General features: G+C 38.9%; 1 protein-coding gene across 4 annotated transcripts in view; it reads right to left on the bottom strand.

Annotated features, from left to right (window-relative positions):
* Nucleotides 1-25,406, bottom strand: part of MBD2 (methyl-CpG binding domain protein 2) — a 70,563-nt gene extending 45,157 nt beyond the window's left edge. For 2 of the 4 annotated variants that reach the window (XM_079718118.1, XM_079718117.1), the window contains exons 1-2: nt 24,813-25,406; nt 11,407-11,566 (exon numbers count right to left, since the gene is read on the bottom strand). In XM_079718118.1, coding sequence (XP_079574244.1) covers nt 11,407-11,566; nt 24,813-25,348 — 696 coding nt within the window. In that variant the 5' untranslated portion in view covers nt 25,349-25,406. Of the gene's footprint in view, nt 1-9,336; nt 9,581-11,406; nt 11,567-24,812 lie in introns of those variants that run through there. The other 2 variants (XM_079718119.1, XM_079718120.1) reach the window with 2 other exon arrangements.
* Between the last annotated feature and the right edge of the window lie 1,602 nt (nt 25,407-27,008).

The following is a 27,008-nucleotide window of genomic DNA, read 5'->3' on the forward strand; positions in this document are numbered from 1 at the left end:
CAAATAATTGTTGAGGGTTTATTCTGTCCCCCTAGGATGAATACAAAAATAAATCTTTAAAAAAATTTTTTTAACTTTTACTTCATCTCCTTCCAATAAATATCTGAGATGGCTCTTAAAACTCACAAAGGACAAATACGCAATAAATTAATTTTTAAAAATCAAGGAGAAAACAAATTTCCTTTTGAAACGGTTAACAGTGATTGATACTAGAGCTGAGCATCAAATGTGGATCTGAACTTTCTAGGGGTGTGGATGAAAAAAGAAATATTAAATTACATAGATATCACACTCAGAAGGGAGGAAGCGGGCTTCCCTGGTGGCGCAGTGGTTGAGAGTCCGCCTGCCGATGCAGGGGACACGGGTTCGTGCCCCGGTTCGGGAGGATCCCGCATGCCGCGGAGCGGCTGGGCCCGTGAGCCATGGCTGCTAAGCCTGTGCGTCTGGAGCCTGTGCTCCGCAACGGGAGAGGCCACAACAGTGTGAGGCCCGTGTATCGCAAAAAAAAAAAAAAAAAAAAAGAAGGGAGGAAGCATACAAATTAATGAGGAAAACAAAAGCTGTCCTGGTATTAAACCTAGAAAAAAAATTAAATACACTTAACATCAGAACAAATATTTAGCAGACTTCAAATGCTTTTTCTTTTTCCAATGACCTTCCATAAAAGCCAAGAACATATTTAAAGGACAACTCAGTGAAGATGAATCTGAAAAGGACTAAACCAGTGTGGTCGGATTACTGTGTAAACTTTCAGTGATCTAATGTGATTAAGGCTAGAAAAGAGGATAACTAAAGAGGTGATGCAGAGCATGTTTCATAAACCGGTCGTTTTCAAATACTGTTTCATTCCTACCCTTAAAAATTTTTTGCAAATATATATACCCCACCTACATTTTGAAGTATTTCACATTTTAATGTAAAGAGTTGGGGAGCAGGGGTGGGGAATGAATTGGGAGATTGGGATTGACATGTATACACTAATATGTATAAAATAGATGACTAATAAGAACCTGCTGTATAAAAAAAATAAATAAAATTAAATTTAAAAAAAAGAGTTGGGGCGGATGAGCTTACTAAGGTATTTTAAATACTGACACTTTAATAATAAACTGTTACATCATGTTAAATGTAGCTAACAGAATCTAAATATACCCACCATCAGCCATGTACACATAAACAAAATCTTCAATACATTTATTATACTCCTTTTTCCCTTTGAACAATTCTATTCCCAGAATTATTTCTTATTTTAAACTTGAAAACCTTTAATTAATCATTTATACATCATAAAGTTATTTTTTTAACTTTCTGTGACCTTAAAGTTCTTAGTGATAAAAAAAATTTTTTTTCTGGTTTATTACAATTATTAGTATATAACTGACCAAAAATAGTAAATTATACATTTTAATAATTATTAAACATAAGAGATAAAAACTATACATGAAAATTTTTTATTTAAAATTTAACTCCATAGCCTTAGATGAATAGTCCTAATTGCTAGAATAGAATAAGATTTAATATCGATTCTATTCCTATTCTTCATTTTTTGATAGATATAATACTAAGAAACCTTGTTCGCATAAATGAATAGTTTTAGTCTGTCAATTTTTTGGGCTTCTTTTGAGTTATATGTCAAAATATCACATAGCAAACCATCAAAAATTTCAATAATTGACATCTACATTAAGTCCTCTGTAAATTTTATTGCGGGCAAAGAACTGTACTAGTAGAAAGACTTGACTATTACCAAGTCATTCATTTTCTCAGTATCAACACCAATATTTCAAATTGTCCCTTTATTGGAGGTCAAACATTTTATACCATGGTAAAATTGCACACAAGCAAGAAGAGTATTACTCTTCTATAAAATGGGAGAGAGTTGACTATGGAAGAGGAACTGGGGAAAAAAGAACCTGTACCTCTATCTCAGGTACATTCTCAGAACCTAAGGATACAGAAATAATTCCTTTAAAACCACCCATGCTGTGTATACCATGTTAAGCCTCCACATAGCATAGTTTGAACAGCAGGAACTTAAACTATATATTCTAAATACCACTTTCCTCAGCCTAGATTTGAACAGCAGGAACTTAAACTATATATTCTAAATACCACTTTCCTCAGCCTAGCTTTGAAACTGTATGATAGTTCAGAACTGTACATATTCTATAAAAAGCACCTAGGGGATTCATTTTATCTTTAAAATGCATGCAAATTTTGCATTTTATTTTAGAAATTAGCCATGTTTGTTTTAATGTAAAAATGTTGCTCTCCTACCCAAAATGCTTCAACAAAACTGGACACCTCCAATGGAATACTACTCAGCCATAAAAGAATGAAATTTTGCCATTTGCAGCAACATGGATGGACTTGGAGGGCATTATGCTATCTGAAATAAGTCAGACAGAGAAAGACAAATACTGTATGATATCACTTGTATGTGGAATCTAAAAAATACAACAAACTAGTGAACATAACAAGAAAGAAGCAGACTCACAGATACAGAGAACAAACTAGTGGTTACCAGTGGGGGGAGGGAAGGGGGAGGGGCAATATAGGGGTAGGGGACTAAGAGGTACAAACTATTAGGTATAAAATAAGCTACAAGGATATACTGTACAACATGGCAAATACAGCCAATATTTTATAATGGCTATAAATGTAGTAACCTTCAAAAACTGTGAATCATGTATTATACACCTGTAACTTATATAATATTGTACAGCAATTATACTTCAATTTAAAAAAACAACAACAAACACAAAAGGAAAAAAAAGAAAACTGATCATTTAAGTATCATTTCAATTCTGTGGCTCTGCATATCCCCAAGAGATATTCATGCCCCAATTTGAGAAGCAAAGACTTTATTTTTCTAAGGTCACTTTCCTCATCTGTAAATGAGGGTAAATACAATAACTATTCATAAGATTCTTATAAAGATCAAACAAGATAATTCATGTATGATAACGAAAGCTCATGCAGCTTTCATTCAGTCACTGAACGAACACTGAGTGCCTACTATCTGCCAGGTACTGACCGTACGCTGGGTACAGTATCAGTCACAAAACACCAAAATCCCTCAGAGCTTACATTCTCAGGGTAGGGATAAGACGACAATTAACAAAATAGGTGTAGAGTTTATAGTTATGTTGGCACATGAATTCTGAAGAAATAGGAGCTATTTTTATTATCAGCACTAACATGTTATTGAACATGCTACTAAAATTTAGAAACTTGACCTATTAAGCTTTCTCATAAGGAAAGCCATCTGCTGCTTCACACAAAGAGGAGCCTGAGTGGTATCTTCAGGTCGAAACAAGATTATCCTCAAAACGTAATTTCGGATTTTCTCCAGAATATGCACAGTAGCCAACAGCTAATGCGTTTCCACAAAAATCAAAAGACAACAATGCAAAGTGCTTTACAACCCTTCAGTTTTTTAATAATTCACACACCATAAAATTCACCATTTTAAAGTATACAACTCAGTGGGGTTTTAGTAGATTCAGAAGGTTGTGCAAGCTTCACAGGTTTCTGCAAAAAGTAAAGAAAAATATACCTGGGATCTATGATTTTGTACCGAAAATCCACTTCATGTAATATCCTAAATGAGGAATAAGATATTACCTTTTTAAGGAGATCAATGAAATATTAAAAAAATAATGAAATGGGTGTACTATACTTTGAGCTCATTAAAAAAGGACATATACTTGTAGTTAACTGAAGAAGTGGAGGTTTGAAATTCATCATTGAAATCAAGTTTTGAAGAGTTTTGTTTGAAAAAATAACTTCTTGGAGCTTTAGTTAATATGGGTTCATTAAAGGACAGATGGCAAAAGATTAATGAGTTTCAACCAGAACAGCTCTACTCAAACTAAGGCATCAACTGCATGGAATTCATTATCTCCTTTACATCTATGTTGGCACTAGCTGAGTACACATCCCTAGAATTATGGAAACAGTCACCCAAGTAGTTTTCTGTAGGGCTTCATTCTCTCGTTGACCTACAGTCTACAAAGTCAGCTAACTCTTCAAGACCTATAAAACTTGGCGAAATTCACTCAATTGTTGACAGAAAACCAGGCATCCAAAATAAATCTTGACAAAACCATACCATGGGCACCTATGTCCCCAAATCCACCTTCATTATTAGCACAAAGGCCAAGCCAGACCCTCCCAAAAGCTCTATTGTACTTTGATACCTTTGAGGTACTAACTTATAACATGCTAAACCTGCTCTCATACTGAACAGTATACTCTCATCAGCAAGTCTATTGCTAACATGGCTAAAGTTCTTCTGTTCACTTTTTGCTTCCTAGCAATCTTTATACAATCCATACCTAAATACCTACCTCAAATCAGCCAAAAAATGGAACAGTGCTGTTAGTTGTTAATAACTTGTTATCTTCATTCATCAGCTAAAGATAAATAAATATCCTTTATTTATTTATTAAGGATATTTCTGCATATGAGAAAATCAGAAGTTCTCTGGAATACTAGATACAGTTGACCTTTGAACGACGCGGGAGTTTAGGCGTCAACCCTCCGCACAAATGAAAATCGGCATATAACTTATAGTCAGCCCTCTGGATCCGTGGTCCTGCATCCATGGATTCAACCAACTGCTGATCGTGTAGTACTGCAGTATTTACTATGGAAAAAAATCTGCATATAAGTGGAGGCATGCAGTTCAAATGTGTTGTTCAAAGGTCAACTGTAGTTCTAGTGTCTTTTTTTTCTTTTTTTTTTTTTTTTGCGGTACACGGGCTTCTCACTGCCGTGGACTCTCCCGTTGCAGAGCACAGGCTCCGGACGCGCAGGCTCAGCGGCCATGGCTCACGGGCCCAGCCGCTCCGCAGCATGTGGTATCTTCCCAGACCGGGGCGCGAATCCGTGTCCCCTGCATCGGCAGGCGGACTCTCAACCACTGCGCCACCAGGGAAGCCCCTCTAGTGTCTCTTGCTACATCTTACTCTTTCTTTATTCATTAAACGACCACTGTCCAAGGCATCATCATCCCAGCCTGGGTAAATAGCCTCCTGCTATGACTGGCCCCCAGCTCTCACTTCTGCACCTCTACAGTATATTCTCCACACAGCAGCCAGAGCGCATATCGCTCCCTACATAAAGGCCACAAATAAGCATTCCATACCACTCCTTATGGTGGCTTCCCAAGTCCTGTCATTAGGTTTGTCTTCTTCCTTGACCTCACCAAGTACCCCCTCCCACTCACTAACCTCCAGCCACCATGGCCTACTTTCTCCCCTTATATGCTAAATGTAACCAGCCTTAAGGATTTTGCACTGGCTATTCCCTCTGGTTTTTAAAAAGCTGGCTCCTTCTCATTCAGATCTTGGCCAAAAATCACACCCTCCAAAAAGCTTTCCTGATCACTCAGCCTAAAATAGCCACCTAGTCAATCTCAACCATTCTTACTTAATTTACTGTGTAGCATTTAATACTTAAATTGTGTATTAGTTTGTCATACCACTAGAATAATAAGCTCCACAAACACATCATCTTCCTCTACTATATTTCCAGAATCTGGAATAATGTCTGAGCACACAGAATGTGCTAAAAATTTTTTGTCGAATAAATGATGCATAAGGTGTCTGTTACATGTAAGGTCTTGTTATGCAGCCCTTACTCCTGAATACTCTTGTCAGCCTGAAACGTACCCATGCTACGTTAAGTGGAAATTACTAACTCAACATGGTCTACAATATCCATGTCAAAATTATTAAGCATAGTCATCTGTATTATATACCTCAAGATTACCAATGTAAAATAATCCCCAGACTTGTTCATTTATTAGTATTTAACATGAAGTTATGCTTGTAGATACACAGCCAGTCCTACACAAACATCCCATGGGAAAATAAATCCTCAGATGGTGTTTTTGGCAAAGTCACTGTCAATTATAGAGATGTTACACCATAAAATAATGGGAAATAGAGTACAAAAAACTTATAACTCAGGGCTTCCCTGGTGGCGCAGTGGTTGAGAATCCGCCTGCCGATGCAGGGGACACGGGTTCGTGCCCCGGTCCGGGAAGATCCCACATGCCGCGGAGCGGCTGGGCCCGTGAGCCATGGCCGCTGCTCATGCGCGTCGGAGCCTGTGCTCCACAACGGGAGAGGCCACACCAGTGAGAAGCCCGTGTACCGCAAAAAAAAACAAAAAAAAAACTTATAACTCAGCAGACTGCCAACATGAGATTAAGACATCAAAACAAACTATGTACATTGGCAGAAAGCATGCCATATTGCTCCTAGAGAGCCACGGTTTAGGAAAAATGTTCTTCATTATGGATCTGAAAACTTCAATCATCTCACTATAACTTACTGGCCATAACAACTTCTCATCTGTATAGTAAAATAACCTAAAATTTAGCAGTGGTCTAGATAAAGGAGACTGGTATGGAGATTAAAACCTTGGGCCAAAGTGTAAGGTCAATAGGACGTCAACAGATAAGTTATAGAGATGAGACAGGTGATCTCTTGGTTGTTACACCAACTCAAAGTAACCCCCTCCCCAAACCTGCTCTTCTTGTCCTACTTCCTACTGACCCCCAAGTCACCCCCAAGTGACTCAAGCCAGAATTGTAGCTAGCACCAACAATTCCCTCTCTCTACAATCATCAGGTACTCATATCTACTAATTTCTGTTGACTGAGTCTCACACATTTTCATACCTCCTAATACAGCATTAATTCAAGCCATCATTATTTTTCTGGACTAAAACAACTCAAACTGCTCTCCCTACTTCCAGTCTTCCCTTTTCCCAAATCACACCTACTGGATATTCACCTATCCAATACCCAATCTGACTTCCACCATTACCACCAGCTCACTTAAGTTTCTCAACTTGCACAAATATTGCTCCCAAGATGTATTAGCTCTCTACAAGAATTTGTTATTATTTTGTTGAAGATAATTAAAGCAAACACCTGCTAGATGGTTTGATTAAGTACTTAGGACACAACCATACAGAATCCAATGCTGTGTTTATAATCACAATAGCATACTACCATAAACCAAGGTAATTCATGAGAAAATAATGGCAGACTTATACAATTAATTCCTTCAAGAGAACATAATGCTCTTTATTTCCAAATGTTTCAAATTTGTGAAATGTGATGAAAGAACTGAGTCTTTCCAAGGTATTAGCAGTTGACAAGTCAGGCTAAAATATTAATTTGTTCCATACCATATTCATATTGTGAGCAAGCTGTAAAATATATGCCACATTAATGTTAGGGAACTTGAATTTTATTAGTTTTGTAGATTTAATTCATAAACATTTCAGTGTTGTTAAGAGCTGGAAACACAAGGAATTCAGTTTAATACTTACACATCTGAAACATTAAAATAAATTTCTAGCAAGAAAACCAAGCTACTCAAGTTCCTTAAACATATCCTGCACTGAGAAACACCGTACTCTTCTTTACCCAATCTTAAGACTGTTCTCTAATTTTTAAAGAAATGTATCTTTTTAAGAAATTAATTTCCTTCATAAAATGTTGAGGATCATATCTCTAAAACACTGAAACATCTCCTCTTTGAAAAAGCAAAGCCTGCATAAATACCTAGACAATATTCAGCTTTCGAAGCAAAAGTTGTATTGAGAGGCATAGCTCTAGAACTGTGCAGTCCAATATGGTAGCCACTAGGCACATATGGCTACTTAAACTTTAAATAAAACTAAAAGTTCAGTTATTCAGTCACACTAGCCACATTTCAAGTACTCAGCAGCCAAATGTGGCTGGTGGCTAAAACATCTCCATCGTCACAGAAACTGCTATTGATAGTGCTGCTCTACAACTTCTCTCTCTGAGTAAGCTTTGAGAAAGCTGCTCATGACTTCAAATATCAGCTCTAGGTTGATGACTTCCAAATCTTTCTCTAGTCTTTTTCCATTAATCTAATGGAATATCTTTAGTAACATACTCGATATTTGAATTCTACTTTATCAGCTGAAGAGATGGAAGTAGCGGCTGGAAATAATCAAGGCAGTGGAAGAAAATCAATAAGGTACAACGTAATCAAGAATGGAACAGATTTTCAGGGTAAGGTTAAGACTGAGTTTGAGACAAATGGGAATAGGTACTGCAAAAACCTTAGTAAGTATCAATCAAAAGATAATTTCCACTCCATTGTACCCACTAATCCTAAAAGAATTTAAAACCGTTTTGCAAAGATCTTCAAAAGATATTTTTCCAAACACACCTGAAGATATTCACCCAGTAAATTCCCCTTTGATATAAAAGATACATTAAAATCACAGTTTATAATCAGTCAATATAAACTACAATTCAGCCTGTTTCAAAGTTTATTTTGTTCATTACATTTCTAATTCTTTAAAGATACGAGTCTTTAAAAAAATTTCACTCCTAAGTATACAGCCAAAGAAAACGAAAGCACTAATTTGAAAAGATACATGCACCCCAATGTTCACAAGCAGCATTATTTACAGTAGCCAAGATATGGAAGCAATCTAAGCACCCATCAACAGATGAATGGATAAAGATGATGTGATATATAAAGATATACATATAGATAGATATACACACACACACACACACACACCCGAATACTACTCAGCCATAAAAAAAAAGAATGAAATTTTGCCACTTGCAACAATATGGATGGACCTGGAGGGTATTACGCTAAGTGAAATAAGTCAGACAGAGAAAGACAAACACTGTATGTTATCATTTACATGTGGAATCTAAAAAATAAGACAAACCAGTGAATACTAAGAAATAATAATACAATTAATAAAGCACTTCAGCCAGGTTCACAACTACATAGCTAAACACTACCTCAGATTCCTGTTTATCACTTTAAATCTCTCAATTTTCTTTATACTGTATTATTATAAAAAATACTTAATATAGTTATTATTAATTACCCACAAACATGTTTTCTGCTTTATAGAGATATTTAATGTTGGTGTTACTCCAAAAGAGAGCGTACTTAAAAAAAAAAAAAGGAGAAACTCCATCTTCTGTCTACTCAACTAAAATAAAATCAGATACAAAAATAAATCAGGCCCCCCAAAATTCAGACAGAGAGCTTCAGAAAACAATGATAATAAAAGGCATTTCCAAAATATGTATGGTATATTAATTTATTCAGTAAACATTTATGACCACTGTAAACTTCTGGAATGAGGTGAATAATACACAAACATTCAGCAAACATTTATTAAGTACCTACCGTATGCTAGGCTTTGGACTAAATATACCAAAACAAAACAAAAGACATGGACCCTGCCCTCAGGGAGCTCACACTCTAGCTGAAGCCGACAAACAATCACAAATACAATGGCCAAGCACCAGGGAGGCATTATGGAAGGAAGGACTGGTTCTGCCTGGAGGATGCAGAGCGGGCTTCACAGAGACGGAGACAATGGAGCTGGGCCTTGGATGAGGAGCAGTTCACCAGATGGAGGGGAAGGGGGAAGCACATTCCAAGCAGAGGAAACAGCACATGAGCAAGCAGAATCTTGAAAGCACATGCCACGGTGCAGGATGACGAGCAGTCCAGCGCAGCTAGAGCGGAAAGGTGCATACAAACTAAAGAGACGAATTAGTTTTAGGTTTTTAGTGAATCATAACTATCAGGAAGTATATCTTCATATTACACTTAGCGCAGCTTAACTGTGATTCTGGTAACAACAGAGTAGCTTGAAAGCATTCCATTCATTTCATAAATATTTAAGCCCCTTCAAAAGACAGCCAGCACTGTTCAGAGTTTTAAAAAGGCAGTTTCAGAAAAATAAATCGTAATTTTCCTCCGTACATTTAAGCAGCAGAATAAGCCCAGAATAAAGACTTTCTTAAGCTGAAATCACCCAGCTTCGCCTCTACACACTCAAGGTTCCAACCTGAGCGCCCCCGACTCCTACCACTACCTCGTATCGTCCTTAACACCTTCAGAACCATCAACCCACGGTAACACCATAGTTAAGCGATACGGAGGCAATTCCAGCCTTCCCTTCCCGCTCTGCCTCTAAACATGGTACTTGCCGATGCCCCTTTGGAAACCATGCCAGGTAACTAACGCAGTATGTGAGGAAACAGTGCATTCTCACCTCCACACCATTTTTTTGGAAATCAAACTATTGTTTAAAAAAAAAAAAAAAAAGATAACTGTTAAGCTAAATTCTGAAAAAAAAAAAGAGGGATATGAAGCAGAGACCCCATATTCTCCAGGAAAAGTAAAAGGTGAGGAGGAAGAGAGCTTGGGTCAGAAAAGTTTCCTACACTGGCCACCAGACAACACTGTTCACTGAGGTAGCTCGCTGCTTAGGAAGCTACAACGGGAACAGGAAAGGAACTTGCTAGGTGATTTCACATAAATTCCTGTTTACTCCTCACAACAACTAAAGGAAAGATTTTATTACCTAAATTTTACAAATGAGAAATCGGAGGCCATCAGAGGTTAATAAAGTGGCCCATGACTGCATGAGCTGGTAAGTGGCAGAGCCAGCATATCAAACCATGCCCGGCCGGGTTCCTCAAATGAATGCGGCACTCCCAAGGGGCACACAGGGCTACTACATCGGCCAAATACCTAGAAAGAAAAGCCCTTCCTTTTCCCTCCACCATTTTCATGGTCAGTGTGACACAACGGTGGTGGCAACACACGTACATGTGTTTCTCTGAAATTTAGAGGGAAAAAAACTGGGGAAAAAAAAAAAGGTTATCTAAGATTAGTTGTTTCGGGGCCACGAGGAGGTGGGGAGCTTTCTCTGTAAAGATACTGGGTGCTTTAATACAATTAAATTAGCATCAGAATTCAAATGCTACTCATTTAAATTCCTGTACAATAAACCATCAACTAAGCAACTCAGTTAAAGTAAGAGCTAATGGAACAATCTCCAATCACAGTATTAGAATGAGAATATTATTCCTAAAGGTCACTATCCTCAACATCATCAAAAAGTCAAAATAAAAACTGCTCTTTCTCAAATCCTAATCCTGAAAATTAACAGGTAAGTATAAACGATGTGGTAGGTAAGGTTACTTGCGCCACAATAAAATTTTGCCTCTTTTTGGGCAACAGGAACTATTTTAAGGGGGGGAATAAAGGAGACAATTAACATCAACAAAGAAATCTTTTGTAAATAGTCTCAATGGGCCAAAAGTGTGATGTATGTTGGCCTAGACAGATACTGAAATGTTGTTTTCAACTGTGCACAATTTTACTTAGGCTATCTCTCTGTAAGCCAACTACCAGAAAATTAATCAGATATATAAGTCAAAATGCTTTGGAGGGGGAGGAGAAAAAAAAACTGGGACATTCAGACAACCAAAATTCCAGTGACATAGTACAATGTAAGATACTTTGGGGAGAGCCTGTGGAATAGCACTCATTTGCTATAAGTAAATTAACCAACCTTATTTTGATTGAGAGGATCATTCCGCAGTCTCTGTTTGTTCTTCTGTAATTTACTAGGCATCATCTTTCCAGTTCTGAAGTCAAAACTGCTGAGGTCAACAGTATTTCCCAGGTACCTTGCCAACTGAGGTTTGCTTCTGAACTTCTTACCACTTGGACTAGAAGAAAGATAACATTAATTGTACAAAAGACAACAATATTTACCCTAGATCACTACATAAACCTTTTCTTCATGCCTTCTTTTCTGCTCCCAATTATTATCTCATCACGATTTTACATATTTTTTTTCAAAGAAATATTAGAAGTTTTAAAGGAACTTAATTATAACTTTTTATCTCCTGTAAAAAGAGATAATGTGCCACCTAATATAATACTCCACTAGGTACACCCCTGGAGCACATAACAGATGTGAATACCGATTACCCCACTGGTCACTCACCCAGCAACCATTAACAGAATCCCAACCCAAACAGCATGCACAACACAATGTGCACACTGCAAACGTCTTCAACCTTTCAAATTTTCCAAATTGATTCTTGAAATTTTTTTTTCTGTATTACATATACACAATGCCAACAGTAATCACAAAGAACTTCAAAATAAATTGTTCTGAAGTCAACAAATCTTGTTAACAACACATTTACACAACACTTGGAACCCATATAATCTTTGCGCTACCAATTTGAACTCATAACATTCACAACAGAAAAAATAAATTATTGAATTTCTGACAATATTTAAATGCTCCCTAACGTTACTGAAAGGAGAAAACTAAGGCAAACATTTGCAAAAGTGTTTGTATGATGCTGACATGACTTTTGTTAGCCTAACTCTTATCTGAGAGAAGGATATCAAGACTAACTTACCTCCTATAAGAAAAACTGTCAAAGCTGGAAAATGACAGAAGTCCCGGAATTATATAGAGGGCTAAACTAAACTAGTCTTTCCTAAAAAAGTTTTTCCCATATTGCACTGAAATGTAAGAACAATTTTATAGGAAGAATACCCCAAAGTCTCATCTAAAAAATTTTCTGAACCAAATGTGCCAGAATAAACTGCAGTGGGATATGTCACCAGAAGAGAATTGTGAGAATTCTCAAATACCTCTCAAAGAAGCCAACATGTCATATTGAGAACTTAACCTTGCACCAACTGACTACAATAAAAGAAAAATAATTCAACAGGAAGACAAAAGAGAAAAGGCTGGAAAACCAAGCATTTTACATTTCCCTGGAACAGCAAAACTTCTCTCTGGGTCAAGTCCAAATCAACACACCCCAGTCTGTCACAAACTCCATGGTATTCTGCCACCACAGACTTCAACACAACTGAAGATCGTATCAACATTCTTTTTCCACAATCACATGACGTAGCTATTCCTGAAACACAATTCAAGGTATAGAATTCAGCCTACAGATGAAGATAACAACCAGTTAAGACCAGAATGTAACAGGATAGAAAGAACCAACAACAACCAGAACACAGCAGAGGAAAGAATACAGAATTATGTATAAATAAACCTCAACTCCCATTCTAATCCAGATTTCCAAATATGCTCAGTATCACAAAATAAAATAGCACGTAACCCTCAATACTGTTTAAAACTTGAATCATTTCTGCTCACTGCAAACTTCCACCCCCAAACCTGATCGTCTTGTGTTGCCCTCTATTGTAGCATCATTGTCTATTTAGCAACTAATCTTCAAGCTAGAAGGCCAAACACAATGTTCAATGCTCCATCCCTCAGCCCACACATCCAATACCAAGTTCTAAATGTTCAGAGACTCCCCAGTGCTGACAAAATAGTTTTGCATCCTTAACAGAACATCAAAAACCTTCCATCTGTTCAGGTTTTTTTTTTTTTTCCCCTGACTTTTTCCTACCAGCCTTTAACACACCTCACATTCTAAACTCAACGTCACCAAAATATGCCATGTACCTTTGACTTCCAGCCATGTCTTTCCAGGTGGAAGGTTGAGCATAAGCAATATCCTGTCTATCATAAAACTATTAAATCCTCCAAGCCCAGCTGAAATGTCACTGCATCTATGAAGTTGTCTGTGATTCTGAAAGCCCACTTAGAAATAATTTGACTATCCCTCAATTCTACTTCATTACAATTCTAAACATTCCCTTGATTAGTAAACAACCCAAAATTACGATTCCCTTATTAAGACCCTCAAACATAACGTATATAGGCTAATACTGAACAAAGTAACTTCTGAGAGCAAAAAAAAAACCTCTCAGTTGAATAGTTAAGAACATGGTTTTCATTTGCAGACACAATGGAACAGAAAAGTCTATGCTTATATAAAACTTACATTGTCTGGAATTTAAAAACTGAACTGGAAAATATTTTCATGGTTAATCTTATACTACATAAGAAGTGAAGTATTACTAAAAAACCCAAGTTAATGAAAAATTGGTAAAGAGTACCCTGTTATTATATCACTTATATAATTACGAATAATTTTAATTAAGCTAAAATAGGCATATAGTCCTTATAACCAGATATTCCAGTTACTGGTAAATAAGATTCTGATAAACTACTTGATATACAGATACAAGCAACTGTAATGCACAGCTACAAGTACTGGTCATACACACTGTTGCCTTCAGAACGTGCTACAAGCCATTTTCTTCTCCATAACTGCTACAGTTTGTGTTTGGTGCTTTAAGGAAAGTCAACCTGGCTGCCCCAGGGGATTTTAAGACCAGGGACCTTCCTCTGCAGGAGATGAACGCAAGCATATTAGAAAGGCAAGGCCCATGGGAATAGTTAAGCAGAAATTCTGTCCATAGGGACTATTGCACAACGGCAAAATGACTCTGGAAGTGGCCGAGGAAGTCAGTGCTAGATAAACAAAATGACTGTATGTCACTAAAGTGACTAAGTTATCATCTGTCTGCCCTCTAAGATGGCTGCTGTTAGGTAACAGTCTCAGGCACACCAGGACTTAATGTGACTAAGCTTTTATTCTAAAAGCATCAAATTGTAACTCAGGGAAATTATTTTTTTTTTTAACTCTAGTAGACTAGTCAAGGATATTAGTCACTTTCAGTTTTCTCTGCCCAAAGCGATTACTTCTAATCCTGGTAATGAAATACTAATATTTCACTTTCAACCACAAAAAATTTCCCTACCAACTGCCCCCTAGATCTGCCTATCCTGAGCCAACCTGTGATCTCACCTTTAACTTGTCCTCCCCACTAAATACCCTGAAGAAAAGTAACTATTAAATGAAAATCAAAAGCATGAGTTACATTTTTCCGGTTCATATTAGAACATTTCATCACTTGAACTATGTCTTTGCTTGCCTTCATTTTGATTAAGCTGTTTAAAGCAACTTTTTTTAAATTGAAGTATAGTTGATTTAAAGCACTTTTTAAACCTAACTCTACCTTAGAGGTTTCTAACTATAGATTATCAAAAGGAAAGAAATTTTATTTGGCATCTGACTTTCAAATCTAAAAAAACTTTATTGAGATACCAGAAAGACTTAAATAACGGTCACCTTAACTTAGTAGTATTCCCATTATGTCACTCTATAAACTCATCTGTAAACGGCATTACTGGAGCAAGACAACTGTAATATGCCCTGCCAGTCTATGATATGAAAATTAACTCTCTGAAGACCGCTGCTTGCATGTGAAACTGCACTCTGAAAATGGCTAGTAGAGCAAACGTATTTTTTCATGTTACTTTGGTAAAATGGACAATCATGATGTCCAGTCAAACCATTATGAAGAGACCAGAGGTCTGAGCAAACACAAGTATACCTTCAAACCAGTTTCTAACAGGATGAACTGTGGGGGTGGCGGCAACCAGAGTGGAAGCAGATGGACTGGCCTATCGGCAGGAAGGAGCATCGTGGATGGCAGATGGATAGGTCTATGGCTCAAGAGCAAGTTCTAAGGCGCATGGCTCTCCAACTACATCAGGAAGTGCTTTGTGGGGAATAATAAAAATTCTAGAAGCTACAGCATTGGAAAAGTTTGAGAATAAAGAAACATCAACTTTCTATTTTTTCTATCCCTCTAAGTGTTAAAGTTCACTTGTTACTTACAAGAGTGTTAAGTATTGAAAGAAAGATTTCTCTAACTTTAAATAGCAATTGTCTCCAGAAATCAAATTTTAGCTGAGACTAAAAACCTGAAATTAACATTATCTTTTTGTACCTTAGTACAATCAGAAAACTGCCAAACCAATTAATTCGAAGAAATATATACCAATTTTTTCAAAACTACATGACATACACACAGGAAAATCCATCTAAATGTCAGCTCCCGGTCCCCCTTAACTCCTTTCCTCCCAAACTTTAAATGTAGGCCTTTCCTAAAATGAACATCCTCAGCCCTCCTCTATAGTTTGTTCCAGGCAGAATTTATCTACTCTTATCTATCTTACTATCTCCCATCTCTGATCAATTATGAAATCCAGTTCCTTCATAATCACCTTTGAATCCATCCTTCCTTTCCATTTCCATTGCCACTGCCTAAATCAAGTCTTTATCACCTCAAGTCTCAATCACCACAATAGGCTGATTTTCTATTTGCTAGCCTCTTTGCATCCTAAACTAGCCAGACTGCTCTTCCTCAAACACCACTATTACCAAAGTGCCAGTTTAAATGCCCTCAACGGACTTCAACCCATTAGCAAAAGGGAGCCAAACATTTTAGCCCTGCATTTGAGATTCTCTGTCATCTAGTCTTCTCTTAACCTTTCAACCCTATTTTCCACTCCTCTTACCCAGTGACTTCTGCCATATTGGTTTATTCAAGTCTATTCTGAATCAATAGGCTGAATGATTTCCCTCTTCAGCCCTATGCAAACCATGTATTTCACTTGGTCCAGCATGCGTGTCTCCACCCCCAATCCCCAAGAGCCCAGAAACACTAATCCATCTTATACCTCTTCCATAAAGCCTTAACAGAACAAAGTAATAGGAATTACGTAAATAATCATGAACCGCCTGTTGGCATCTCTTGTAGTCTAGTTTGAAATACTGAGTTCTGTATGGCTGTAAAACTTCTACAAGTTCGAATCTTATCTTCACAAATAGCATACTGAAGTATAGTTATTAATGAATGAAATGATAGGACGTCAAATGTGCTTCAAAATAATGAAGGCTGAGTCAGGGTAGTAGATGTGGGTATGGATGAAATAAGGCTGTCAACTGTTGAACTGGATACTTGGTAGTTCTTTATATAATTCTACTTTTGTATATACGTTTGAAATGTTCTATAATAAAATTCTGAAAATATAAACATTAAAGTATGCAAGCTATTTCCCCATGAAAACTGAAAACTAGTTTTTTTTAAAATATGAAGAGTTTGGGCAAGTAAATTGGAGCATGAAAGAATTTCCTTAGCAGCTGGGGTGGGGGGTGGGGTGGAGAATTATTTTTAAAGTATCAACGAGAAAAAAAGTCTATTTACAATTTGGCTACTGATAAGATAGGACAGCATTCCACCTTTTCCCTCGACTTAAATGTTTAAGGAATCACCACATAATTTTAAATGGTATGAAAGACCTTTAGTAGATTTCAAATTCTGTACCAATCATCCTTATTCCATAAACTAGCATTTATTTAACAAAAATTATATGCAAAGAGTATATTATTGGTAGCAAATTCTATTATCTCTATATCATGGTTACGCATATGGTTAAAAATTCAGGGTGATCCACTAAAAAATAAATGAACATAGAATTCTACCTAATCTCATCCCACTGCCACAAGCACTCACCTTCTGAAAAAGCAAAAACACTGGTTATTTTGGTTGAATTGGAGACTGAACACTGCTATGACTGAACACTGGAAATGTCAGAAATTAAGCATGTCTGGAAATTATTTCAAAATGTAATGGGAGAGGTGGGAAGGGGACTGCATATTGATGAAACGAGACTGGCCAGGAGTCGATAATTGTTAAAACTGGTAGACAAGTACAGGAGGAATTCATTACACTTTTCTAACTACTTTTGTTTTTGCATATGTTTGAACTTTCCCATAATAAAAAAATATACACATAGATAGATAAGAACACCCAAAAAACAAACTATATTTCTTAAAAAAAGGCTAGGGGTCTCTGGAAAAGGCCTTTTTAAAGAAATGCACACATCACTGCACACATGTTAAAAAGAATTTTAAAAAGAATTCTAAGGGCATTCATTTTTGCTTTAATCTATGTATTCTTTCAGTATAAACAGAAGAGGAAAAGAATACCAAGATACAGTAGTCAAAAATCACCAAGAGGATGATGTTCTTCTTCCTCACATTTGTAAATCACTAATAATTGTTCCTGACAAATGCTAAGTGTTCATTTTTTAAGATCTAATTTTAAATTATATTTACTATCATTTGCACTTACACACTGCCTATGTAGTCAAGTTCCCAAACAAATGAGTTTGAAGTCATACTCTAATAAGATAAGGCAAAATCATAAGATCCACATATATTATTCAAATTTCACCCTATTTCATACTTCTACTTCCTTGAGAAGTTTTAGTTTTTAGAAGTTCTGACAAAATTAAGTAAAACTTCATTTTTCAATTTGCCTAGTTATTTCTTAGTGGAAATGGCAAACAACAGTAAAAGATCAACAGACAAGAGCTGCAAGTAATACCTATCAAGTCAAACAGTAAATCCATGAAATAAGAGTCGATGACTTTTTTTTTTTTTTTTTTTTTTTGTAGTACATGGGCCTTTCACTGTTGTGGCCTCTCCCGTTGTGGAGCACAGGCTCCGGACGCGCAGGTTCAGTGGCCATGGCTCACGGGCCTAGCCGCCCCACGGCACGTGGGATCCTCCCAGACCAGGGCACGAACCCGTGTGTCCCCTGCATCGGTAGGCAGACTCTCAACCACTGCGCCACCAGGGAAGCCCTTGATGACTTATTTCTGATTCATCATGCTGGGCTAAGAAATCTCAAATACAAGCTAAACATTATGAATCTCTATTAGTCCCACTATAAAGTGTAAAACAAAAACAAAGCAAAAAAAAATCAACTTCACAAATAATCTGCTTCTGTTCCGCTAATTAAAGTTAAATTATGAAAACTTAAATTGTGACTATATCTCACAAATGAAATTTTAAAAGCAGTTTGAAAAAAATCATACATCAGTTTCTGTTGGAGATTATTTTTAGAATGTACGTGTATCGGTTCCTTTTGAGCTATGTATTTCCTCTACTACAGGTATTATGCGTGTTCTGGCAGGTGAGACTTTGCATGTCAAACTCTAAAAATCGGATGTAGGACAGATGGCAATGTTGCAACCTAACAGAAATCCCTCTAGTACATCACAAAAAGATGTGATGGTACAGTTGAGAAAAGAATTATCAGAGCACAATTTCCACCACAACCTGTCTTTTATTTCTGGATTCAGGCTTCAATCAGGCATTATCAAGAAAAGAGACTAAAAGCAAGTTAAACTTTCAATTATGCAATAGGAATTTAATAAATATTGTATTTTGTTCCTTTCTCCAACTAAAGGGATTTTTTTAATTGGTCTGTAGGATACATTTCAACTATATCTCAATTCTGAAAGAAACATATAAAGCTTTTCCCAGGAACCATATAAAACTATCTCATAAGCTGCACTTAGCTTGCAAGTTACAATGTGATTTCTTCTAATTTAAGTGAAAGCTTTTAAAATGAAGAAGATCTATATAGCTTGCTCCTCGGCGAATGTGTTGCCTATCTGAATATCTGATAAATAAGAGGGGCAACCCTAGGATAAACAAGAAAAAGAGAAAGAGAAATATTTCTGAACAAAATGGTCACGTCTGTTACCCAGAAAAAAACTGCTTTAATTATGTTAATTTACTACAATTTTTCCATTTTTTTTCCCCCTTCAATATTACATAGAACTGGAAGATCATCTTTTGGTACAATAGCTTCACTGCGAAATAGGATTTAAAATGTACCCCTTGTCAACTTCAGGATGCAAGCATAATAGTAAATAATTACATTATTTTAGTGGTACACCAAGCTTAATAAAGTAGATTAGGCAAGAGATGTTGCAATATTTCAGAATATAACTAGAGATCTCTATGTGAGGCAGCAGCAGAGCAGGGTAGCTAAGAGTTGTGGGGTTAAACCACCTGCATCAGGATTCTAACTCTGCACCTACTGGCAGTACAACCTCAAGCCTATTACTTAACTTCCCTGTCCTAACTCCCCACCTACAAAATGGAGGTAACTGTACAGCACAACATCACAGGTAATATAAAGCAAAGGCTAAGAGGTCATTTAAGCCCTGTTTTACAAAACTGTACATGCCATACGTCAAACACTTATTTAGTATCTGTGTGTTCAGCATTGTCTCTGGCTGGAGGAAGACAGCTAGGGGAGAAAGCCACAGGTCCTAGGGGGACGAACAACAGGGTAACACAGGAGACACCACGTTAACTACACAGGGATGACCAGAAAGAAAATATTATGGAGAAAGACAGTTTCCTGAACGTCAACGAGACTTCAATTAAGAACTGTGACCCTTGCAACTATACTCCAATAAAAATTATTAAAAAAAAAAAGAACTGTGACCCTTGGTCCACTGAGCTAGTTTTTTCCAACAAGACTACAAGGGAGAGTCTATTATTTTTAAACCAAAAAAAAAAAAAAAAAAGAGAGAGAGAGGGAAAGAGCCTAGTTGAACTTTGACATCCTCAATGATTCAGAATTCATGCCCTCAAAGACCATACCAGCCTTTCATAACAAATGAGATATGCCTACAGACTTTTTTAAACCTATTTATATGTTCAGTCCATACAACTTGAGTTATTTAATGAACTGTTTTCCTTAGTTAGTCCTTAAACATATCCAAAGCTTTAAGGGATCTACATATTTATTTTGGTGTTCTAGAATTGAATCCTTATAGCACTGTGAGGTACAGGTACAATCATACCCACTTTACAAACAGAGAAACCACAGCACTGGGAAGTGTAAATGACATGCCCGAGGCTGCACCATTGGCAAATGCACAGGTAGAATACCAATTCCAGACCTTAACCCCCTGTGCCCTGCTGCTTTCCCTAGAGACTCCTACTTTTATCATCTCACTCATGATTTAAAGTCCTCAATTATATTGCCTCTGAGTCCTCTTCTTTCCAGATGAAGGTGCAATCTCTTCAGTCTCTCATCATGCATCTGCTACTTAATGATTATTTTAATTGTTCTCTGGCTCCATTTTATCTTTTCAGAGAAGTGACCAGGTGTGAATGCATCATAATTTGATAAAAGAGTCAAAAATGGTTACTATTATGTTTCCAGTACCCAACCAGATGATATTTTATGGCAGCAGCTGTAGCAGTTTACCATGACTCCCAGGCCTTTAACTCAGTTATAACCAGAAGTCTAGAACCCAACAAGACATCGATACAGAGCTCACACCAAGGTTAAGCATAGACTTGATTTTTAAAAAGGCATAAGACAGCTACTAAAGGTTCCTCTGCAGAGGAAAACAATATTTCAAAAATATCAATCTGCAAGTGCCAAGAACCAAAAACTAGAAATGACAGGAGTCAAGTAGACCAGTAAGAAAAGTATTGTTCAAATAATGGGCTCATATGATGGCAATGCACTTTTTCAGAAACTATACCAATGGATCCAACGCTTGATCAAACCACACCCTTTAAAAAAACAAACTTTGGATGATCATATATAAACTGTCACAGTACTATCAGTAACCCTGACAGAAGGCATAATTATATTGCCTAACTAGCAACCAGAGGCATACCTTCCTATTAGAACTTGGCAATCTCAGGAAACAGCAAGAAAAAAATTCTACCAAAATTTGAGGCTTTCTCAATGAGCTTAATTTAAGTCCAATTAATAAGTGTAAAGGCTTCCCTGGTGGCGCAGTGGTTGACAGTCTGCCTGCCAATGCAGGGGACACGGGTTCGTGCCCCGGTCCGGGAAGATCCCACATGCCACGGAGTGGCTGGGCCCGTGAGCCATGGCCGCTGAGCCTGCGCGTCCGGAGCCTGTGCTCCGCAACAGGAGAGGCCACAACAGTGAGAGGCCCGCGTACCACAAAAAAAAAAAAAAAAAGTGTAAGACACACCCTGCGTTAACAGGCACAGATTTGTTTAAATTAATCTTCCCATGGGCAAGCTAAATCAGGAGTTAGCATTATTAGAACCTGTGTGCACACAACTCTGTGCAGGTGTTCACATTACCAACAGAAGAGCTGACTCTTAACCCACCTATTAACAGATATGGCTAGTATTTTGTGAGCTACTGGTTTTTAATGAGTGGCAGGTATATGGGGATGCTAATATGCAAAGCAGTGACAGTGCGGATTGCAAAATAGTGTGTTCACCTCGAATATGAGTAGGTGACTTCCAGCATTCATCACTGAAAGCAGAAGTCAAAGTCAGAGTAACTACTATATCACAAGTATCACATCACACTCTCTGTGTTCTCCTGTCTCAGAATGTAACCTCTCAGAATGAAATCAAGACTGGACGTTACAATCTTGTAGAGTAACTAAGCTTTGTAGGTAGACAACAAACAATAGACAACACTCCCTCCAGCCGTGAACTAAGCACATGTGGCACAACTCTGTTCAATGTGTCTTTTCATTTGTCATAAACAAGTAAAAAGCAAATCATGTTGCACTGTCTCATAAAAAGACTTTAAGGGACTTCCCTGCTGGGTCACTGGTTAAGAATCTGCCTGCCAACTCAGGGGACAAAGGTTCGAGCCCTGGTCCGGGAAGATTCCACACGCCGTGGAAAGCCCGTGAGCCACAAATACTGAGCCTGCACTCTAGAGCCCGCGAGCCACAACTACTGAGCCCTCGTGCCACAACTACTGAAGCCTGAGCGCCTAGAGCCCGTGCTCCGCAACAAGGGAAGCCACCGCGATGAGAAGCACGTGCACCGCAATGAAGAGTAGCCCCGGCTCGCCGCAACCACAGAAAGCTGGTGTGCAGCAACGAAGACCCAGTGCAGCCAATAATAAAATAAATAAATAAATTTTTTTAAAAGACTTTAATTTTATAAATTTATTAAATAAATTTATTTTTAAAAAGACTTTAATTTTATAAATTAAAAGCCCAGTGCGCGTGCTTCTCATTGCGGTGGCTTCTCTTGTTGCGGAGCATGGGCTCTAGGCATGCGGGCTTCAGTAGTTGTGGCACGTGGGCTCAGTACCTGTGGCTCATGGGCTCTAGAGGGCAGGCTCAGTGGCTGTGGCGCACAGGCTTAGCTGCTCCGCAGCATGTGGGATCTTCCTGGACCAGGGCTCGACCCTGTGTCCCCTGCACTGGCAGGCAGACTCTTAACCACTGGGCCACCAGGGAAGCCCAAGACTTTAATTTTAGAGAGTAGTTATTACTATACTGGTTTGTGATTCTTCACAGGATGAATTTGTTTAAAAAGTTTTAGATTGATTATATCAGTTTTTCTACCATAAAATAATCTATTGAGCTTGTATAAAAAAGTTAACATCGTAAATTTACAACACATTAAAAAAAAAAAGGTGACCACACATCAGAATGAGCACTACAACAATCTGCCTTTTTAAAATAACTTTTCCAGGTACTGCAAGAAGAACAGCAACAAAAAAGCTTTGCAGCAACCAAAAGTAAGTTCGAACAAATACATCATCCCAAAACCAAACAAACCATATCCCAGGAGAAATGCCACAGGGAGTGAAATTCAAAGTTGAAGATGCTCTACTGAGAATAGGCTAGTCACTTACTCCTCAAGGAGTTCAGTCCCAGACACAGAATGTTCTTGTCACATATAACTGGCTAAAAGACATCAATACAGAGTTCACATAAAGAAGGTTATGCATACTAATTGCTTAAAAAGAAAACAGAAGCTGTTAACGAAAGAATATGCAAAAATGAACTGTGAAAAGCACTAAATGAAACAAGTGAACTTGAGAGTAACCATTTGTTCCACAATAACTTTCTTAGTATTATTGAAATAAATTTAATATGTAATGATGGGGAAATACAAGATTATCACCTTTGTATGTTTAAAATAAGTTTTCTAATTATCATTTAAGATTTCAAAATGAGTCGTCTCGGATTAAGTGACAAAATAAGTTCTAGTGCAACACCACTTTCATTTTATTTTTTTTTTACTTCAATAGGTGAAATAACTTCACTGAAACTACTCTTCCATATATTTGAGCAACTATCAGGAATATGTTCATATTTACATGTTATACCAGTAGTGATTGCATTCTTGTGTGTATATATATATGTACATACTCATATACACATATACACGTATTTTTTTAACCTCTTAAATCTATTTAAGAGTATTTTCAATTCATAAACATTGTATTGTGTGTGTGCGTGTGTGTATACTTTTACCTAAGGGTAATGTACGGAAAAAAGGACATCCTTCCTACAATACTCCAATGGCTAAATGGCAGACGACAACTACTCCAACACCCATATATCGTCCCTGAAAATGATTCAATTAGCCCACAAACATGGCCCTCCAAGCCACTGAGTATAACATGTTTATATTTATATTCTCTTTGAGAAATGGGACTGTGTATAAGAAAAGTTAGTAAATTTGTTAAGAAAATTCCATTGGTATCAATAGCCAAAGACACTTCCCTGAGCTTACTGGGTCGGACAGCATGACCACAGGATTCACCATCAAGCTGAAAACCTGTTATCATTCAGACCAAGTTTTCTCAATCCAGCACTTGTGACACTTGGGGCCAGATAATCCTTTGCTGCGAGGGCTGTCCTGTGTATCGTAGAATGTTTAGCAGCATCTCTGGCCTCTACCCGCTAGATGCCAGTAGCACCCCCTTCCAAGGTGTGACAACCAAAAATGTCCCCAGACATTACCAAATATCCCCGGAGGACAAATTTTGGTCTAGGAGTCTAACAACGTATTACAGTGTTTGGTTTCAAAAGGGAGTAAATTCTGCAACACCAAGAAACTACAGGCATTCCAAGTGGCTACTTCATAAGAAACTTTCGTGGATCCCACAAAGCAACTGAAACCTTGTTACTGCAGATACCTCATTCTTCCACATGTGCATGATTAAACACTCTTGTGATGATGAATCTGGGACAGGAGCCAACAGTGACTGGTTTTACAGTTTCGACGAATTACACCTTCTTTTAACCCTTCAGAGGAATAATCATCCCTGCCAGAGTAACCCTTCTTTCCGTAAACCATTTTCCCCAACACTTTACCCATAAGAGGCCCTCCTATGGGCTTTCACCATTCAGACATTGTGACTGTCACTGCACTGGGGTCAACTCTCACCCAAGGGCTCGGGCACCTTCTACTACCAGGACAGTCTGTCTCTGCCACTCCCCTCTGGCCCCTGCTCTCCTCTTGACATCCCCTACCCAGGTCAGCTCTCGACCCTTGACCCCGGCCTGACCCTGCCGCCCCCTCCCCGCCCCCAAGGCGGTACCTGAAGTAGTAGACATCGCTCTTGCCGGCACTGAGCCCAGATTTTCGGATCACTTCCTCCTTCTTCCATCCGGGGGGGAGGGCCGGGCAGTCCATCCTCTTCCCGCTCTCCGTGGCCCGGGGTCCCCTGGGCCCCGGTCCCGCGCTCCCCGACGGGAAAGGGACCGGCTCCCGCCGGGGGGCGCCGCCGCCACCGCTGCCGCCGCAGCCGCCGCCGTCGCCGCCAAGGCCGCTGCCGCCACTCTGGGGACGGCCGCGGCCCCGGCCCCGGCCCCGTCCCCGTCCCCGGCCACGGCCCCGGCCCCGGCCACGGCCACAGACGCCGCCGCCCCGGCCCGCCTGCTTCCACCGCCCCCGGCCACGGCCGCCGCCCCGAGCGCCTTCCCTGCGCACGCCGCTCACCGGGGACGGGGCGAGCGCGCAGCCCTGGCCCCCCTGCTCTATGGCGGAGTCGCCGCCAGCGCCGCTGCCGCCCGCCGCGCTCTCCCCCTCCTCCTGCTCCGGGCAGCAGCGGCCTCCCCCCGGGTGCGCGCGCATCCAGCCCCCTCCCCAGCCGGCGCTGCGCTTCTTCCGTAACCGAGCCCTTGGAATCCCGGAGACCCGCCCCGCCCGCAGCGCGGCGCGCGGGGGACGCGCGCAAGCATCATAGAGCGGGCGCGCACAGAGAGGCCCTCCCGCCCGGGGCGTGGCCCCAACCACCGCCTCTTAGGTCCTCCAAGCGGTCAGGGCGGCCATCTTGTCTCCGCCTCCTCGATGACACGCCCCACAGCCCCACCCGCTCCGCCCCCGGCCGCGCCCTTCCGGCCCCCACCCGCACGAGGCGGGCGATTTGGGCCCACAGTCACTTGTAGAGAAATGTCAGGACTGCGGTTTATTTGTTTCAAACTGAGTTAACCTCTCTCACTGTATGATTTTACCTACGTTTGCTTCCCAATTAAAGAGCAACAAACAAAATGTATGTCATATTTTATGTTTACTATATAAATATGAGACTATTCATTTAACGGCATAGAAGATACCCCCTTTCCTGCCTCGACATCTTAGCTTGCCAGGGAGCTCAGATTGATGGATTGAGTCGAAGTGTCCCCATAGAGGAGTATCACTATCCTCCAGAGTCTGGCTTCCGGGCCTTAGGACCCTGGATTGATTATTCTCTTAGAACTTTGTAAGGCTACACGAAGGTAAGTGACAACTTGGAAAGTTCCCTCCTGTTCTACAGGTTTTACCGCTAAATTCCCCATAAAATGACCAGAATTCCTGAATCCACCTAGAATTTACCAAATTTCTCAGGATCTTTTCTTAATTTGTACTTCCTTGTTTAATGACCTTTGACAAATATCAATGGCCTTTGACTTGGTAAATACACCTTTATCTTGAAAGACCAATTTAACCCACTGTCACCAGCCTTTAGGAATCTGGATGGAATTCATCTGGACCTGCCAACTCATTGTTCAGGAGTGATTTTTAAAGAATAATACCAAATTGATTAAGAAAACTGATTTCCATTTCGGAGGAGCACAGTTTCTATATCTTTGTTTAACCTTTTGAAATTTAAGATGATATATTATGAAATGTTTGGAATACTGAAAATAGTGTTCAATTATCTTCAGTTTTTGCATACGTAGGACCTAAAAGTTGAGGGCCAAGTTTAATGGATAGAAAATATTGATTAATATACAATAATGGAAAATCTAAATTTATTTGATTTGCCTTTACAGATTATTCAAACACCAGCTCAAACACACAAACTTGTCTGTCTCTGAGCTTGATCTTAGACTTCTTTTAATGTCCTTGAGTTGAGATACGCTAAGCTATAGCTTCCTCCATGAAATCTGTCTAGAAATGTGTCTAGCAAAGAGTTGGAAAGTCAAGTTCTCAGGAGAGAGGTCAGTGCTGGAGACATGCATTTAGAAGTCATCTTGTGAAAGTGACAATTGAAGGAAACCCTGCAAGTAAATAAGATCGCCAAGGAAGAGTATGCATGGTAAAATAATCAATTAATTAATTAAAATATTTAAAATAATAATAAAAAAAAAGAAAGAGGAACCAAGAACTGAATCTTAAGGAACACCTACGTTTAAGGCTCAGGTGAAGGAGTAAAAGTCAGAGAATTATGAGATCAAGGTTTGGATAACAGGGAATTCCCTGACGGTCCAGAGGTTAGGACTCCATGCGTCCACTGCTTAGGGCCCAGGTT

This window comes from Hyperoodon ampullatus (assembly GCF_949752795.1).
Source record: "Hyperoodon ampullatus genome assembly, chromosome: 13".
NCBI classification, from domain to species: domain Eukaryota; kingdom Metazoa; phylum Chordata; class Mammalia; order Artiodactyla; family Ziphiidae; genus Hyperoodon; species Hyperoodon ampullatus.